Here is an 18,040-nt window from a genome sequence, read left to right on the forward strand (position 1 = left end):
GAATCCCACTCTCGCCCTTTCTCACAAGTTTGACTGGAAAATCAACTGAGAGTCTAGTCTTTCAGATGAAACGATAAACCAAGGTCCCGCGTGCAGCACGCACATGGCACACTGAAAAAGAACCCATGGCAACGAGAGTGTTGTCCTCTGGCAAAATTATGTAAAAAGAAATCTATTTTGATAGGTACACAAATATGTGAGCATGCACTCAAGGCCTGACAAGCACGCTGGGTCATGCTGCTGTCAGGCATCTGCCTAGCAGATGTGGTGTAGTGTATATGGATTTGTCTGACGCAGTGACGCCTCCTTGAGAAACTGAAACTGAAAACTTCTAAGCAGCATTGCGTTTCACTGACTGGTGCAGCGAGGATCATGGCATGCTGGCCTCGTCAATTTGAATCAAAGACAGAAGACTGGGAGGTTTTCAATTCAAACCTCATCACTGGAGGACGTTTCAGCCCAAGCCAGTTTATACCCAGGGCCTGAGTGTGCTATGGGCACAGATGGGAAGACTGGAATGGCAGGGTTGAGTAATCCACTCCATATATGTGCCTTAGACAGGTTAGAATTGCTTATATCTCCTGAGAGAAAAACACTGCAGGAATCTTGTATTTCTCAGGCTGACTGGCACGTTGGTTTAAACCAGAATAGATCTCATCAACATGACTGTCATTCTCCTCATCAATAAGACTTAGAAGAAAAAAACACAACAACAAAACTTCCAAACTCATTTCTGTGCTTTTCATGCTCTGCTGTCAGGCAAATTTCATTTTCAAGTTCTCTATTTGTATTCAAGCAACAGGCCAAAAACACACCAAAGATCACAAATGAATCAACCACATGAAGCATGATTTTGACTGGACAGCTGCAAGATATATTTCCATGAGCACATAACCTGGAAAAGAGGCAGTTTCTATTCTTTCAACACTGCTCCATCGCATCGATACTGCATCAATAAGAATAGAAATAGAACAGAATTTGTCTATTACCAAGTGTACCTGGGTCACAAGGAATATTGGGGGGGGATAGGGATAGTACATAAAAGGTTCATAAATCGAAAAACATACACAAACACAGATACAGTAGAATTCAGGATACATACATGTGCATATCAATATGAGAACTTGTACACACACACACACAGACACACACACACACTGAAACACACACACACGTTTGAACAGAAGCAGCATATTACAGTGGATAGGGCTGATGACTAGATCTTCAGCTAAATGGATGTTGATTGCACAATTCTCTTTAGCCATAATGGATTTGTTCAAGAGACAGGGCACTGACTGCTTTGGGGAAAAAGCTACTGGCAAAGTGACTGGTTTTCATCCTTATACATCTGTACTGTCGACCAGAGGGGAGCATCTCGAAAATCCCCCAAACTGGATGTGATTCATCCTGGCTGATTGATTTTGCTTTTTTGAGTAGTTGCTTACATGTCGTTTAGAGAAGGTAAATAAGCCCCGGTAATCTTGGTGGCAGTTTTTACCATTCTGTTCAGGGCTGCGACTTCTGCCTTAGAAATGTTTCCGTACCAAACAGTAATAGCGAAGGTTAACTCACTTTCTGCTCTGCAGAAATCAACTATGATTTCTTTTTTAATTCCGAACTTTTTGAGGGGCCAAAGAAAGCAGACTCCTTTCTTAACAATTTTTTCTGTATTTTGCTCCCATTTCAAATCATCAAAAATGATCTGTCCGAGAAATCTAAATTTGCTGATGATCTCTACTTGACTGTCTTTAATGACAAGTGATGAGGGGTCAGATCTGGTCTTCCTAAAATCTAATATTACTTCTTTTGTTTTTGATACACTGAGTTCTAAGTTGTTTTGATCACACCCTCTGACAAGTTCTAGTACTGCTTCCCTACATTTTCACTCATCATTGTTTGTATTCAGCCCTTCTAGAGTAGTATCATCGGCAAACTTGACCATGGTGTTACATTCATCATGAGTTGCAGTCATGTGTGAATATTGAGTACAACAGTGGGGGTAGAACAAATCCCTGTGCGGCGCCTATGTTGAAAATGCATGTGGAGGAGGTGAGGTCACCAACAACTTGCGGTCTGCATCTTAGAAAATCCAGGATCCATGCACAAATTGATTTGATAAACTATCAAAGCATCCAGATTCCCAACCCTGGACAGGTGGTATCCAACCTGGAAACTTGGACATATCCGAGGACCACCTAAATAAAACAAAACACTGCACCAACCCTGGACAGATAGTATCCAGCCTGGAAACTTGGACATATCTGAGGACCACCTAAATAAAATAAAACACAGCAGCAACCCTGGACAAGTGGTAACCAGCCTGGAAACTTGGACATATCCAAGGACCACCTAAATAAAACACTGCACCGACAACTCACCTGCAACTGGCCTTCATCGCTGACTACCGCCGGAATCCCCCTCTGCTCCCACTTCCCGTCAGCCACCTCCTCGCTGAAGTAGCGCAGGATACAGTCCACCAGGTAGGCAGGGCGCAGGTGAGGCGTGTTCTTCAGGTTGTAGGTGCAGCTGGGGTTCTCCAGGAGCCAGGGGCTGTCCTTGGAGCTGTGGTTGAACACCAGGTCTTGCAGCGACATGACGCGCCACTCGGTGTGCATCTTGTGCACTAGCTTCTTCAGGTCTTGCAACTCATACACCCTGAAAACCCAAACCAGCAGTCCGATAGGTCGCTCGCACATCAGTTTCTGCTGCTGCATGAGAAGAAATAAAATTAACATAAAATTCTTAATTTATGTGTCAAGGTATAGAAAAAGGTTGGGTGGTTTTGTTGTTTTTTTTTTTTTGTTGTTTTTTTTGCTTCTTCTCCTCTTCAAAAGAGTATCTGACAAGGACAGTCATTAGACTTAAAAACAAAACCAAAAAAAAACCAAAAAAAAACCAGCATGCTGGGGCAATCACCCTTCAATGCCATGGCACACAATCTGATTACAATGTTCCAGTTCAGCATCTCTTTCAACTGTTCACTACTGTCCCCTTTCCTCATCCATACTGCTGGGTAAAGCATACAAGGAATCTTTAAAAACAAACAAAAAAAAACACCAACAAACAATTTTTTTCAAAACCCTGCACCAGCCGACTGCACAGGGCCTATATCAGGACTGTCAAAACATACAACGCATCAGCACAAACTGTCACATCTACCCAACTACAAAAAAACAAACAAAAAAACAAAAACAAAAAAACCCAAACAACAAACACACACACACACAAAACAAGGTTCACCACTTCATGACACATTATCTTAACCATTTAGCTCCTTAACTGAGGCAAATAAGACTAGGCCATGTTGAGGATGTCAGCCTTTCCGGTTAATTTATCATCCCCAGATTATAAAAAATCGTAAAAAAAAAAAGAAAAAAATCGACAACAATACTTCAAAGCCAAACCAACAAGAACAAAAACAAACAACCCCCCCCCCAAAAAAAAACACATAAAAAAGCCTTGCAAGTCTTAAATAACTGAACTGAACTGCACAGGATTGAAAGCATGACTGAATGACACTGGAAACAAATGAGGAGCGGCTAAAAAAAGGCAGCTGTACCCCAGTAGGAAGCCTGTTGTGCAAATGACTGTTTAAAGCGCTTACTTAAGAGTTTGGTCTCTGACCAAAGACCGGCTGTATATAACTGTACTGACATAATCACAACCACCACCCACTTTATGCCAGGTAGGAAGCCTGTTGTGCCAATGACTGTTTAAAGCGCTTACTTAGGAGTTTGGTCTCTGATCAAAGACAGGCTGTATATGACTATCAATTATCATCATAATAACAATCACCCACTTTCCGCCGGGCTTTGAGTAGGCTGGGCTGAGATGGAGCTGGTCGCGGATGGAGTAAGCAGAGTTGGAGATGCCGAGCTCTTGAACGGGCGTGAAGTGAATCATGTTGTAGCCAGTCTCACGGGCCACAGCCAGTCTGTTCTCCCACTCCTCAAAGGGGCCCAGCAGCTTGGTGATGACAGTTTGTACCTGCAGGCAGTCCATGGTAATCTCCTCGTCACGCCCCACACTCAAGGTGGGGTCCACCAGGAAGTAGCCCTGCCCATTGGCTTTGGTGATGTCCGTGCTGCAACAATGTTTTGTCACACACACACACACAGCCTGTCTCCAACTTGGCCATTACCCGTTAAAACATGGGAAGGGGGTAGGGATTAAAAAAAAAAAAAAAAAAAAAAGAGAAAAAGAAAAATCAATGATGATGAATGAAAAAGCAACTGAAGATGGTGCAGCATGAGCAAGAAGGGAAAAGAGAGAACATCAAATGGTAAAACCAAACCAATATTCATACACAATTGTCTGCTTTAAGGAGGAAGATGGCAGAATGGTTAAGACTCATATATGCCAATACGGTGTCAGTGAGGGTGTGGGCTCCATTCCTGGTCTTGCCCTCTCTCCCATGTTGGACTGGAAAATCAAACCAAGTTATTTGGGGATGAGACAATAAACCCAGGTCCCATGTGCAGCACGCACTTGGCGTACTGAAAAAAAACCCACATGACAACATGAGTGTCGTACTCTGGCAAAATTTAGTACACGAACATACATGGGTGCAATCAAGGCCTGACTAAACGCGCTGGTTTATGCTGCTGGTCAGGCATCGGCCTAAGAGATGTAGTGTAGCATATAGGGATTGTTCTGAACGCAGAGGCACCTTATTGAGAAACAAACTGACACTGTCACACAAACCTGGCCTCCAACTTCTCTTTTACCTGTCTAGGGGACGGGAGAGAGAAGGGGTGGTGGAACAAAGTCAAATGATGGTGAATGAAAAAAGCAAAGCAAGAAAGAAGATGGTTGCTGCTAGAAGGGAAAAGAATTAACATGAAACTGGTAAAACCAAATCAACTTTCAATATCTTTACACAACTTCTGACTGTTAACTCACCCAAAGAACGAATATCAAACTAGAAAATCCAAACCAACTCTCAATGTTCATACATAATTATCTGCTGCTAGTTCACTCTCTGCAGGCATGCTCACTTTGCACAAGATGAATGGCTGAAAAATACTGGTGAGGATAGTTACTTTAGACCGCGACACCAAACAGAAAAAGTTATGGGACACAGCTGGTAAAGACTGAGTACACTTGGGATATAAATAGTAACTAAAACTAAGAATCACATGTCATGAAACTGTCACCTGGGATATAAACGACAATAACAAAAACAATGAAGCACTTGTTCTATAACTGTCTACCTCACCTCACAGTCTGTCACAGACATTCAATGATCTCAGGTGAGACTGACCATAGTTCAAGTAACCCTCACCCCTCATCAATGGTGAAAAAGTAGTTGAAAGAGCCAGACAAAACCATCTTGATATCAGCGTAAACGTCAGTGAGATCTGAGCGCATCCCAGTGGGGCAGTGCCACTCCAGCTCACGGTAGGTGTGGCGATCAAAGGGAGTTTTCTCATCAGGGGGGTGGTTGCAGAAAAGTCTCACCAGAGACGAATGCAGGGATGGCCCCAACAGAAATCGCAGCACCCATCCTAAACATCACAATCATAAGATGATGAAACCTTCAAACTGCGTAAGAATAATTACATATCATAATCTGTGGTCAGAAAAAGAAATCAAATATGAAGCTGATATCTTGGAAAAGGAAAAAAAAAAAATAATAATAATGCACCTATCCAACATATCCAAACCATAAGAAACATCACCTTTTTTTTTATCATAATCTGCACATGAAAGATATGAAATTCAAATTAATCCAATATCTTAAAATATACACCAACAGTGTGCTTATCTAAAGCAAAACAGGTTAAACTCCAAGCAGTATTTCACCACATCTGCAGCAATGCCTGAAAATACTTTGTGTCATCCAACTGGAAGTGGATTGGGGTGGGGGTGGGGGACTGACATGTTTTTATGTGTCTGACACTAAAAACTAAAACACACAAAGCAGTCCCATGGAATGATCAACTAAATGATCAAAAAGGCAAAACAACAGCGACTGGGCGGAGGGAGGGGGAGGAGCAGAGGGGGCACTGCAGAATTTACTATCCCCTCACAAACTGTAACTGGAATAGCACTATGCAATAACCTTCACCTTTCACCTTGACTTTAAAAGTTCAAGCAAAAACCAACCACAGTACTAAATTTGAAGATGTGTGCCAATCTCAAGCTATATTCAGTTTATTGTGCTTCCATCTCCAAGTTATTTTTTTCCCATTCCGTCAACCTGTGATCTTGACTTTTGACCCTGATCTTCAATAGAACATTTGCCCTCACCAAGGCTATGACAAATCATTGAACAAAGTTTAAAGAAGACTGGATGCAAGACTCAAGCTCTATCATGCCTATCAACTTTTTTTCTATTGCTCCACCCATGACCTCTGACCTCAGCTTAATATAAGTACAGTTCACACACTACCAATGATAAATCACTGCTCTTAACCTGGATTAAAGATGCAAGTTCTGTGATACCCAAACCCTCAAACCTAATTTTGGCCTGTCGTCCTGAATTGTCATTTTCAATGACTTTATCTATCTAAACAGTAAAAACATAGGTTGTATTTCCCTCAAAGAATTGGTCTAACCATGTTTTCCAACTGAATGAGTGCGTGCATGCACGCACGCACACACACACACACACATACACACCGCATATATATCTATAACCTACACTGAACAGAAATCACCCAGTTGCATCAAAATGTTAAACCTGCTGAAGGGAATAAAACAAATGCCATTTACCAGAAAGCTGGTAGGTAACCTTTGATACAAGTGTGGAGTAGGACAGCAGAGAACTTGGGGTGCGTGGGGGTGGTGGTGGGGGCAGGGGGTGGGGGGTGGGGGTGGTGTAAGTAAAGGCCAACTCCAGATAAGACGAAACCACTTACGCTCTGAGTAATGGTTAAAGAGGGGGGGAGAACGGTGACTGAAAAATGTCACAGAACACAAACGCCTGCATGTGTCTGACCTCAGCAGCTGCACCTGCCTGCAGAGACTTAAATATTCATGCTGAGTTTACATCATAAAAGAATCACTTCAAATCTGCCAGGGCAGCATTTCCTTTTAGGCTGCTATACAACTGTCATCTTAAATCTGTTATTTTTCTTCTTCTTCTTTTTTTTTTGTAATAGAAATTCCACACACATTTTTAATTGCCACACACAAAAAAAGGCAATATAACTGAATGACAAGATGCAAATGGACAAAACTGTTGTTCACATAATGACCACCTGGAAGTAGTCACCAGAGAAAGGTCTATGCAAAAACACTTATAATAATATACAGGCCGTGTGCATGCGCAGCAAGTTCTGTGGTACATGCCTTTATAGTTATGCTGAACTTCAAGCTAAACAAATACAAAGTATTTAAAGATTCCATTCTAAATGTGCATACAATTAGATTTTCCTTCTTCTTTTCTGTCTTTTGCGGGGGGGGGCAAGGATGTTGGAGACAGGGGGGTGGGTCCACATCAACTTTAGACCCTTTTTAAACAAGTAACTGTATGCATCAATCCATGACAGTGTGTTGTTTTCATGTCTGCGTTCGAGTATGGGTGCAAGGACTGGGAGCAATGTAACAGCTTTGCTGATGCACTGCCGCAGTTCACATGTGCCTAAGGCACAGTGCTGTGTGTCATGGCCATGCAGTGTTCAAACCTTTCGAAACCAGCTTACCTTTCTCTAATCTGTACAGTGTGTTCTCCCTGTTTTCTCCAATGTTCAGATGATGAACACGGACCTGGTGGGTAGGCATGGTTGGTTTGACTCTGCAAACAAATAGCCTTTTTTTTTTAAGAAAAATAAATGTTCATTCAAGCCAAATATGTTGTATCACTCCTTTTCGAACACATGCACATTACATGTGTGTGTGTTTGTGTGTGTGCGTGCACACGCGCATGCATATGTGTGCGTGCATGTATGTGTGTAGAAGTGTAAGTGCATATGTGTGTATTTGTATGCATGCACTTGTGCATGTGTGTATATGCAAATCTAAGTGTGCATTCATGCATATCTCATTATGTGCATATGTGTGCACAAAACCTTGTCACAGTGTGAGTCACATTTTTAATTCTGAGTCACTATCTGTTGGGGGGGAGGGGGGGGGGGGTGAGGGGGGGGGAGATCTTGGCATTTTGTTAACAAATGCTACCTAAAACTTTTGGGGGTCATATCAATTTTTCATCCTTGTAACTTTTTTAAAACCTTTGGAACACCAAAGGCCAAAAATGAAAAACATCATGCTGGGAACCCAGAGGAAACACTTGGTATCACGCGTGCAAGCTTATGACACTTGCATTTTTTGTCTGCAGCAAGAGATGAGAACTGCAATTTCGGTTAGTAAAATCTTGAAGAGATTTTTGTACAGTATGTTCTAATTCTACAAGTTGCTCTGGAACATTTCTCCTACCCACAGAATGTCTGGTTATCTGTAAGTCCTGACTAAATTCTAAACCATACTTATGATACTGTGATACATGGCAATATTCAAGGTGTTTAGTACGATTCCCAGGTGTTTGTAAACCTATTGCTGAAGTCAAATGCCACTGTGGATCATTAAAAAAAGAAAAAGAAAAAAAAAGAAAAGAATTTAGATAAAGCATTATCTTTTAAACATTCAAAACGCATAACCTTGTGTATTCCCGGTTTCCATCTTTTCATGTTTGTACAAATAAATCTCATGAACTGGCAGACTGAACACTTAAAAAAAAAATTTAAAAAAAAAAAAAAAAAAAAAATTAAGTAGTAGAAAAGAAAAGGAGTTCCAGTACTGTCGACATCATCTATATTCCCATGCATATATGTGTGTGTGTGTGTGTGTGTGTGTGTGTGTGTGCGCGCACAGTGGTTGGTTAAGGCAACAGCAAAAATGAATAGCACCAAATGAACCAGAAAGTCATGACAAAGCAGAATCAAATGTGCAAAAGTCTGTGCGATGAAAGTTACATTCACACACATAAAGCCATCAAAATGGAAAACACAATTCACTGCTTACAATTTCAGATTAATACATGGAACATCAATTCTTGTAGAAGTGCAAAAATCCTCCAAGTGACATTCCTGTAGAACTGAACTTTGTTGTACAAAGTATTTATCATCAAACTACCAACTAATCTTACCAAAGACAAGCTCTGACTCTCCATTCAAAATGCGTAGCCACTGACCTGTTATTCAGCTGGCAAAAACAGTCACCTTGTGGCAGAGAGCCTACTGATCAACTCTTCCTGTGCTACTTGCAATGGACAAAACCTGCCCTCTGCCTGCCAGATACAGTTTGCACAATACTGGTTATTTTCACACAGCACTGTGGGATCGACTCCGAACTAGGACTGTAAACTGAGCTTACTCAGCATGTGTTGACTGGAAACCATTGATAAAAGCTGTCTTGGTTCAAGGGAAAACAATAGAGGCTGGGTCATGCCATCAGGCAAGACCACAATTTCTTATTCTGCTGCGAAACAGGTGAGTGGCACATGTCACTTTCTGCCTCGGGTGCCAGGAAAGTCAAGACAACAGCTCCATTTCTTATACAATGAAGAATGTCACAATGTGACCAACTTCAACCAGCGTATCTCGGTTGATAAAAAAAGAAAAAATATATATCTAAAAATGTGTGTGTGTGTGTGTGTGTGTGTGTGTGTGTGTGTGAACATGTGGTCCTGGAACAAGTATGGGTGGTGTAATGGGGGTAGAAGTAAATTGTGACCCCAAAATCCTACCACACATTTTTAATATTCAACCATAAAACATTTTTCAGCCACAAGCACACATGCCCTGGGATACCATGTTTGCAACACTCTCTGCCTCCTGTGTGTGCACACACATACAAACACATCACTAAATGCATCAGTAAGGATCATAAACTGCCTTATTAGAATAAAAAGGACAGAAAAAGCAGCAGTCATCTTACAAAACTGACAATTGCTTCTTTAGTTCAAGTTTAGTGTTGTCTAAGTTCTCTAGGATGAAGGTGGCAGAATGGTTAACCGCTCATCTGCCAATACAGAGTCTGTGAGGGTCTGGGTTCAAATCCCGCTCTCGCCCTTTCTCCCAAGCTTAACTGAAAAAATCAAACTGAGCATCTACTCATTCGGATGACAAGATAAACCAAAGTCCCACGTGCAGCATGCATTTGGCTCACTGAAAAAGAACCCATGATGGCAACGAGAGTGTTGTCCTCTGGCAAAATTCTGCAGAGGAAATGCACTCTGATAGGTACACAAATAAATGAAATATATATGTATATGTATATATATATATATATATATATATATATATGTATATTCACACACACATACACACACACATATATATATATATATATATATGTATGTATGCACTCAAGGCCTGACAAAGTGCGCTGGGTTATGTTGCTGGTCAGGCATCTGCCAAGATGTGGTGCAGCGTATAAGGATTTGTCCGAACACAGTAATGCCTCCGTGAGAAAATTGAAACAGAGAAACTGTCTACGAAAGATATTTCTCTCCCATTTACTGATTAATTTCTCCTTTTTTTAAATCTTGACTGTACTGAATACAAAGATGAGAGAAAATTTGCTTCTTCTTTTAAACTGTAAATAACTCCCTTCCGAGGTATGAACTTAAAACGAAGACTTAAACATTAACTGAATCAGGAAACATACAATTTACAATGCACACAACTGTTACACACTTAATCTCAAACTAGTTTGGATAGCTGACAAAGAAAGAAATAATGGAAGAAACAAAAGTACACATTCCCCCCCCCCCCCCCACTCTTTAAAAATTTTCAGCAGAATTTCTTTCACCCAGACATTTTATCTGAAGAGCTTAAACTACAGAAAAGGAGTTCTGCTCTTTCCTTGCAGATATACAAAAACACATGAAAGAAACAGAATCTGAATGACCACACAGTGTGTTTGGCTTCTCTCCAGATCCTTCACACAGTGGAAACATAATTCACCAGTCACAGCAAGATTTTTCATTTGGGTTCTGGTGGGGGTTGGGGGGGTGGCAGAGGGGGGTGGTGGAAGCATGGGGAGACTTACATGTGCACATGCACACACAAAGTAAAACAGGCTACAACATAGATTCACTTCTCTTTTTTTTTCTTTTTTTTTAATTTAACAGATTGCTCTGTGTGTGTGTGTGTGTGTGTGTGTGTGTGTGTGTGTGTGTGTGTGTGTGTGAGAGAGAGAGAGAGAGAGAGAGAGAGAGAGAATGGGAGACAGACAGACAGATAGTTAGAATGGAGTGTGTCCTAAACTGAAAATTGACTCAAAACATTTATCAAAGAAAAAGACAAGTAAAAAGATTGTTTCCTGCAACAGCACAGAAAAAAAAGGTCGACTCTGCCAAGCACAGCGAAGGAAAAACAAGGATAGTGTTTGTGAATACTCTGCCAAGCACAATACTGAGCACAAATGGCAATCAAATGAAGACAGTGCTTCCATTGCATGTTTGCTTACTCCAATAAGACACGAATAAAAGATGTAAAAAAAAAAAAAAATTTAATAAAAAAATAAAAAAATGTAGACATTACACATCATTTTTTTGCATATACTGTGATTTACTTAAATTCTACTTTCTGTATCTTGACCTATGATTCCACGTGACAGTCACTTGTAACATCTTGTGTCCCAGTGTACATGAACTTTCAAGAAGTATCCAGTACACTTTTACACTTGAAAACATGCCCTATTTGAGTATGAAAGAAGGCTGACATTTGTTTACACTTGAAAAACCTAATCTAACAGGTAAAAGTGGTTGTGTTAATCAATTTAAATGATTTGAAAATGCCAAATATTTTTGTGTCTACTTTTTTAATATTTTTCATTTTACATGTGACGGAACAAAGTTCACAATTTTCGTTTTTTGAATGAAAAACTCAAAAAGCTAGACTTTTGCCTTTGAAATTGCTAGAACAGCTGAAGAATATACTTGAACACTGTAAACTACATTGTGGATCCTGTGTGAACTGTATCAAAAATTCCTGTCTTTGCTTTGATCATCAGTCAGAGATCAGTTTGCGTCCTTGTCAAAGGTAAGATCTAGTTTTTGCAACTTGTACAATAAAGGATGATCAAATTACTTCTAATATCTTTTTTTTTTCTTTTTTTTTTTTTTTTTTTGCTGCCACATCATCTGCACCGTTTCAGTAGCATTACTCCCACGCCGCTCATTTAGATTCCCCCACACCCGGGTTCGTCCATCATAGTTCCAGTGTCGGCAGTCCACAGGGAACCATCGATGTTAGGTTGCCAGGAGGCCATACACCACAGGAGACCCTGCACTGCTGCTGAGTCACTTCGGTGGTGTTCAGTGGTGCCTGTTCTGTTTTAACGTACTTAGGACACACGCTAACCACTTCGCCACGGCGGCTTATCTTATTTTATAGGAGATGAATAGTTCGTCACAAAATGGGAAGGTTGTGATCAGAAAGTCCTACAAATATGGCGGCAGGAAAGAAGAGGGCAGCAGACAAGAAATTTTATTTTTCCATAAAATCTCTTTGAATGCCTAGCTTGCAGTCGTTCTCTTCAATGAATATGGTTATGATTATGAGGTTCAGTAAGAAAATCTGGCTGATATCTCTCTTTTTTTTTTTTTCTTCCTTTTTTTTTCTTTTTTTTTTTTTTTTTAATGGCGGTCACTTGTAACAACAGGGCAGTTGTGGTTGGATATTTGTCATCTCTACATGTCTCATTATAATGAATAAAAAAAAAAGTGCAAATTTGAAAATCTTTTTCTGACATCATTTTCATTCAAGCTGTATATGAACATTTGAAAGACATTCTTTGTTTTAACCTGACATTTAACAAACAACGCTAAATGTTTCTTTCTTCATAATCCTAAAAATTTAAATCTCAGACCAAAGTATAATCTAATACTGATATAATTAATATATAATGTTTTGCATGAGAGTTCATTGGATCAACAACACATAACGGGCCTTTCCTTATCAGGGCGAATGACAAGAAAAAGGCATCAGTATGTTTTTTCTTTCTGACTTTGTCATCAAAACACTGGCAGTAGTGTCACATCACATCAAAGTCCCCCACCCACTCCCACCCTCTCCAAGTAATTTCTGTGGAAATAATTTAAAATCACAGACATGGCAAAAAAAAGGTTGGACAGTTTTCATCCACATTTCATTGTACATTTTTTGCAATCCAAGTTTTCAGCTGTGCTACTGCTGCTTTGGTACAAATGAAGATGTGTCTTTGTTTTTCAGGACATCAAATGTCCATGTTACACATCATTAATTTCCAACATTTCTGAAAATTACTGACTCTTTTAGGGTTTCAAAAAAAAAAAAAAAAAATTTTTGTTCACTTTCTGTAATCAACCAATGTAGAAATTCTTGCACAAAAAAGAAAAAAAAGAAAAAGAAAAAAAAAGAGTGATTTTTATCATCACATTATGATTGTGCGCAAATGCAGATTAAAGAAAAAACAAAAAAACATTAAATAAAAAAAATAATAAAAAGTTTAAAATCTATTCTTTGATTTTGTAAACCCCAGATTTCTATCATTATTACTGTTTGTCTTTTTTCTTCTCCTTTTTTTAGTTTGCTTATTCATCACTTACAAAATTATTTTGCTCAAATTATGTACTGGAGTGAAAAATTTTGTTTTGGGTGTCCATGTTTTTCTGGGCATTTTCAGACATACACAATAACTCTTTGAGACCAGCCAGCACACAAACCATATAACATTGCATAGTATAATTAGAAATTCATGCACAGCACAATACAACATGCATACACTGTTCAAAAAAGAAACGCAACAATGTTCAAAACTCATTGCAATATCATTGCACAATACAGATTGGTTGGGTACGGCTTGTATATGATTAGGATTGTTAAGTGACTTGTAAGAAACATTCATGCACACGCAGAGCATGCTGCATGTACAAATTGTGAGTCTGTGGTGAAAATATCTCATCGTCTTTATTTGTGCGTGCTTCACATGGCAGTCATGTTTTTGATTGGGAATGCCAATGAACTGTTTACTCACATCATGGCTATGAAACCCAGAAAAATTGCAGTATGTCAAATCGGATCTGAATGCAGAAATTCCAATGCCAAAAATACCCCATCTGACTCAAGCAGGCAGGACAATCTCAAGCTGATGTCACACCCCATTTCAACATGGCACAAAGCAGCATCAGTCAGCTGTGGGCCAGTCTGGACGTCACTGGTGTCACAGCAGACACACAATGCACTGGAACTGGAAGACCAAGAGCAACAGCAACCCAGGACCGCTTTATTAGCCTACGACATCTGCTAAACTGCTTCCTTTCAGCCTCATCCACAGTCCAGGCACTGAATGGAGTGCCACATGTCTCCAACCAGGCCATCCGCAATCAGCTGTATGCAGCTGGCCTGCACGCTTGACGTCCGGTCAGAGGACCTGTCCTCACAAGACACCACCGCTTAGACCGCCTCCAGTGGGCCACTGAGCATCGCTTCTGGACTCCAGCCTGTCACTGGAACCACATGCTATTCAGTGTCGAATCACAATTCCTCTGCAACAGGAGACAACGAGTCTTCCGAAGAATGATCAAACGCTATGCAGCAAACCGCGTTGACCAAGCATCTGTTCGGGGTGGTGGGGGTGTGATGGTCTGGGGTGCTATCAGTGACAATGGATGTAGTCAATTGGTGTGAGTTGATAGGGCTCTGAATGCCCAGTGTTGTGTGGCTGATATCCTGCAGCTTCATGCTCTCCCACTACTGGCTGCCCCACACGCCATTTTCATGCAAGATAATGCCAGACTGAACATTATATGCAGACCTTCCTGGCTGTCAACAACGTTAACATGCTGCCCTGGCCCTCACTGTCTCCAGATCTCAATCCAATTGAGCACATGGGACAAGCTGGACAGACGGCTCCACGCCAAGGTCAACACACCAGAAAACTTTCAGGATCTGTTCCAAGGCACTCGAAGAGGAGTGGCATGCCATCCCACAACAATTGATCACCCATCTCATCAGATCCATGTCCTGCCAGTGCCGAGCAGTCATTGCTGCCCAGGATGGTCAAACCCCCTACTGATTCTGACTTGGCTCACTGGACAGTTACTGCACCTTTGAAACTGAACGAAATGCCAAAAGAACAACCTTCACGGTGTAGCAAGTTTGAACATTCTTGGTTCTTTCGTTATTTTTCTACAATTTTTTTCCAACTGGCAAAAAAATAAAGATCAGTTCAATGTAATGGGCTGTTGCATTTCTTTCTTTGAACAGTATATAATAATGCATTTCAGAATACTCCCATTTCTTTTTTCTTTTTTTTAATCCCCATGTTACATAATGGTCCCCACCTTTGGTGAGTGACCCATACACACACACATACATATTATGCTGTTCCAACTTCCACTTTGAGTTTGGCATTTTTAACACACATACATATTATGCTGTTCCAACTTCCACTTTGAGTTTGGCATTTTTAACTCTACTAACTTCACTTTCAAAGGGTTTTTAAGTGCTAGCTAAAACCAATCACTGTAAAAAATCAATGTCATTGAAGCTCCATCATTTTGCAATCTTTAACCTTTACCTCCGACCTTCATTCTAGTTTCTGAGGATTTTGCTCTTATCATGACCAACAACTGTATTGAACTGATCAAGACTGGGTGCAAAGATCCTATTTTTCTTTAAAGCCAAGTTATGATCTTGACTATCAATACATATCATGCTCTTTTCATACCATGCCAGTCACTATACCAAATCTGTTGCAAACTGCCTGCATGACTATTGCGTCCACAAGGTTTCTACAGTTTGCCATGAGATGCTGACCTTTGACCTTTAACCTTTCACACTGCTGACTAAAAACAGTCCCAACTCTGACCTTGACTCTTTACTGATACTTGGTCTCAACTTAATAAATCAACACTGTACAAAGTGTGATTGAGATTACATGCAAGATCTTGCCTCTTGAACAGGTCTACAAACCTTTTCTATCAACATGCTTGATCAGCACATGTAGCCTTGGTCTCTGACCTTGAATTTCAATAGGAAGCATGACTGAGGTAAATGCATTCCACTGCATTGTATTATTCTTCAATAACAATAGCCAGGTTTCTCTGAGGCAAAATCAGAGCAATCTCCAGTTTTCATCCCTCCTGTCTCTGTCTCTGCATCCATTTAAGGTAACACCTTGCCGGTACATAACACAGTAGCAGAAGTCTGCCATGATCGACTCCTTTGTTGCTGTGGATGCTGTGAACTTGAGTGTGCCGAGTGAATGCTGAACACAGGATCACGGTTTCTTTTCTAACAGACTAGCACCCAGACCACAGCACAGCACAAATCATATTTATGGTGGTGACCTGTGAAATCAAACTTTGGACTCTTTCAGTTGCATTGCATCCAGGTGATTTATCCAATGGGCATACTCCTGCAATAGGCTGCCACTCCATTGCAGATAGAATATAACACAACCCCAGCCAAGTCAGTTAAAATAAGTCAATCACATCTTTCTTTTTTCTCCTCTTAATATTTTTATTGATATATTCTGTATGTTAAAATGCCAGCATACTACAAGATCTTATCTAACAGTAACACTTTTTGAGGTTATCAACTCTCATGGCCTTACATATATATATACATACATTTGCCATATATCCCCACATTCAGTTTCCAAGTTTCCTCTAAAGTCTTGATGGCCCCAATTTTATTTATAAGCCTATCAAATTCATGTCCACTTCACTGTAATAAATTTCAGTCAAAATACAAAGGTTTTAATTAAAAAATGCATATCATAGTGTCCAATTTTCATGAACTCTTTCACTGATCATAATTATCTGCATCATCTACTTTGTGTAATAACTGGTTCATTATGCAAAATCACTTTGTGTAATAACTGGTTCATTATGCAAAATCAAGATAATAATGAAATCTACAGTGGCCTTGACACCATGCCGTCTTCACATGTTAAATGTCAGTGTGCAAACTATCAAGCAATCAAATATATATATACAATAATAATAATAATGGTACACTTTTTACCTTAGGGGAAGGTCCATCTGATGTACATTTCCTGAAAATTTCCCTTCAAAAGATTTACTTGGAATAGTTTGATGGGAAGCATCATCTGGTTGTGGAAGTTGTCTGGACTGAGTTGTCACCGTGGACTGAGTTGTCACCCCGGCACAATTCGGACACTGTTCGCATGTTTGAGTGGCGTGAACTTCGTCTGTTTGTGTATCCCTTGTCACGAGTTCGGGAAGGCCCGTTTCTATGCAACAGATGATTTTATCCCCCCACACAATACCAAGCTCCCCTGGTTTAGGATACAACAGCTTTGACATCAGCAATTCTTCTTCAGTGGGCTCAGGTTCTGCTGGAGGTGGCGGTGGCGGTGGTGGCGGTGGTGGCGGCGGCGGTGGTGGTTGTTCAGGTGCCTGATCTTTTTTCTCAGCCTGGTCGTCTGTTATCTCAGGACGGCAACAACACAATGGCATATCGATCCAGCTATAAGAACCATTGCTGTCTCCAAAACTGTGCACCTATTCAATATCTGTGGACTTCATATTTCACTAGCCGGGCTAAGAAAAGGAACGGTAAATGAAATAATGGCCTTGCGATGCAAAAAAAACTTTTCTCTGGTCAGCTCATCTCACGACCCTGATAGCAGCGCCCAGTCGCAGACCCGTTAGATGCTAAATGCAACATTGTTGCAAATATTGAAACAAAATAAGCCCAAGCAAATATCAAAATCTTACCGTTTGCTTACCCCAAACACGGAAAGTTCATTTAAATAAATGCAAACAGAACATGCATTTATCTGCTTATGAACTCTCCGTGCTCTTCAAACACATTCACGTCCCGTTCACGGTCGTTGACAGCTCTCCGACTAAGGTTGACTTGCGTGCAGAGTATGCTCGTTGAAGGTCGAAGAGAAAGTTCAAGACAAGTTCAAGGTCGTTTGAACCAAAACACTAAAACTTCAACGGTTCGGGGAAGAAAAGAGAAGAGTTTTGCTTAGATTTACGTCATTTTATTAACGCAAGCCTGTCGGTATTTTCTTTTGCTTGGATACAATTTTCTTTCCTTTTTTTCTCTCGGCATTTTCTTCGGGCATG

The 18,040-nt window shown here is 40.4% G+C and overlaps 1 protein-coding gene across 5 annotated transcripts in view; it reads right to left on the bottom strand.

Moving 5' to 3' along the window:
* The window catches only part of LOC143280094 (glycogen debranching enzyme-like), an 80,883-nt gene extending 63,049 nt beyond the window's left edge, over window positions 1-17,834 (bottom strand). For 4 of the 5 annotated variants that reach the window (XM_076584630.1, XM_076584629.1, XM_076584627.1 and 1 more), the window contains exons 1-5: window positions 17,692-17,795; window positions 7,650-7,741; window positions 5,285-5,507; window positions 3,800-4,084; window positions 2,379-2,655 (exon numbers count right to left, since the gene is read on the bottom strand). In XM_076584630.1, the coding sequence (XP_076440745.1) occupies window positions 2,379-2,655; window positions 3,800-4,084; window positions 5,285-5,507; window positions 7,650-7,741; window positions 17,692-17,711 (897 nt within the window). In that variant the 5' untranslated portion in view covers window positions 17,712-17,795. Of the gene's footprint in view, window positions 1-2,378; window positions 2,656-3,799; window positions 4,085-5,284; window positions 5,508-7,649; window positions 7,742-17,680 lie in introns of all 5 variants that reach the window. The other variant, XM_076584628.1, reaches the window with a different exon arrangement.
* Window positions 17,835-18,040: the final 206 nt, after the last annotated feature.

This window comes from Babylonia areolata, chromosome 3 (assembly GCF_041734735.1).
Source record: "Babylonia areolata isolate BAREFJ2019XMU chromosome 3, ASM4173473v1, whole genome shotgun sequence".
Taxonomy (NCBI): domain Eukaryota; kingdom Metazoa; phylum Mollusca; class Gastropoda; order Neogastropoda; family Buccinidae; genus Babylonia; species Babylonia areolata.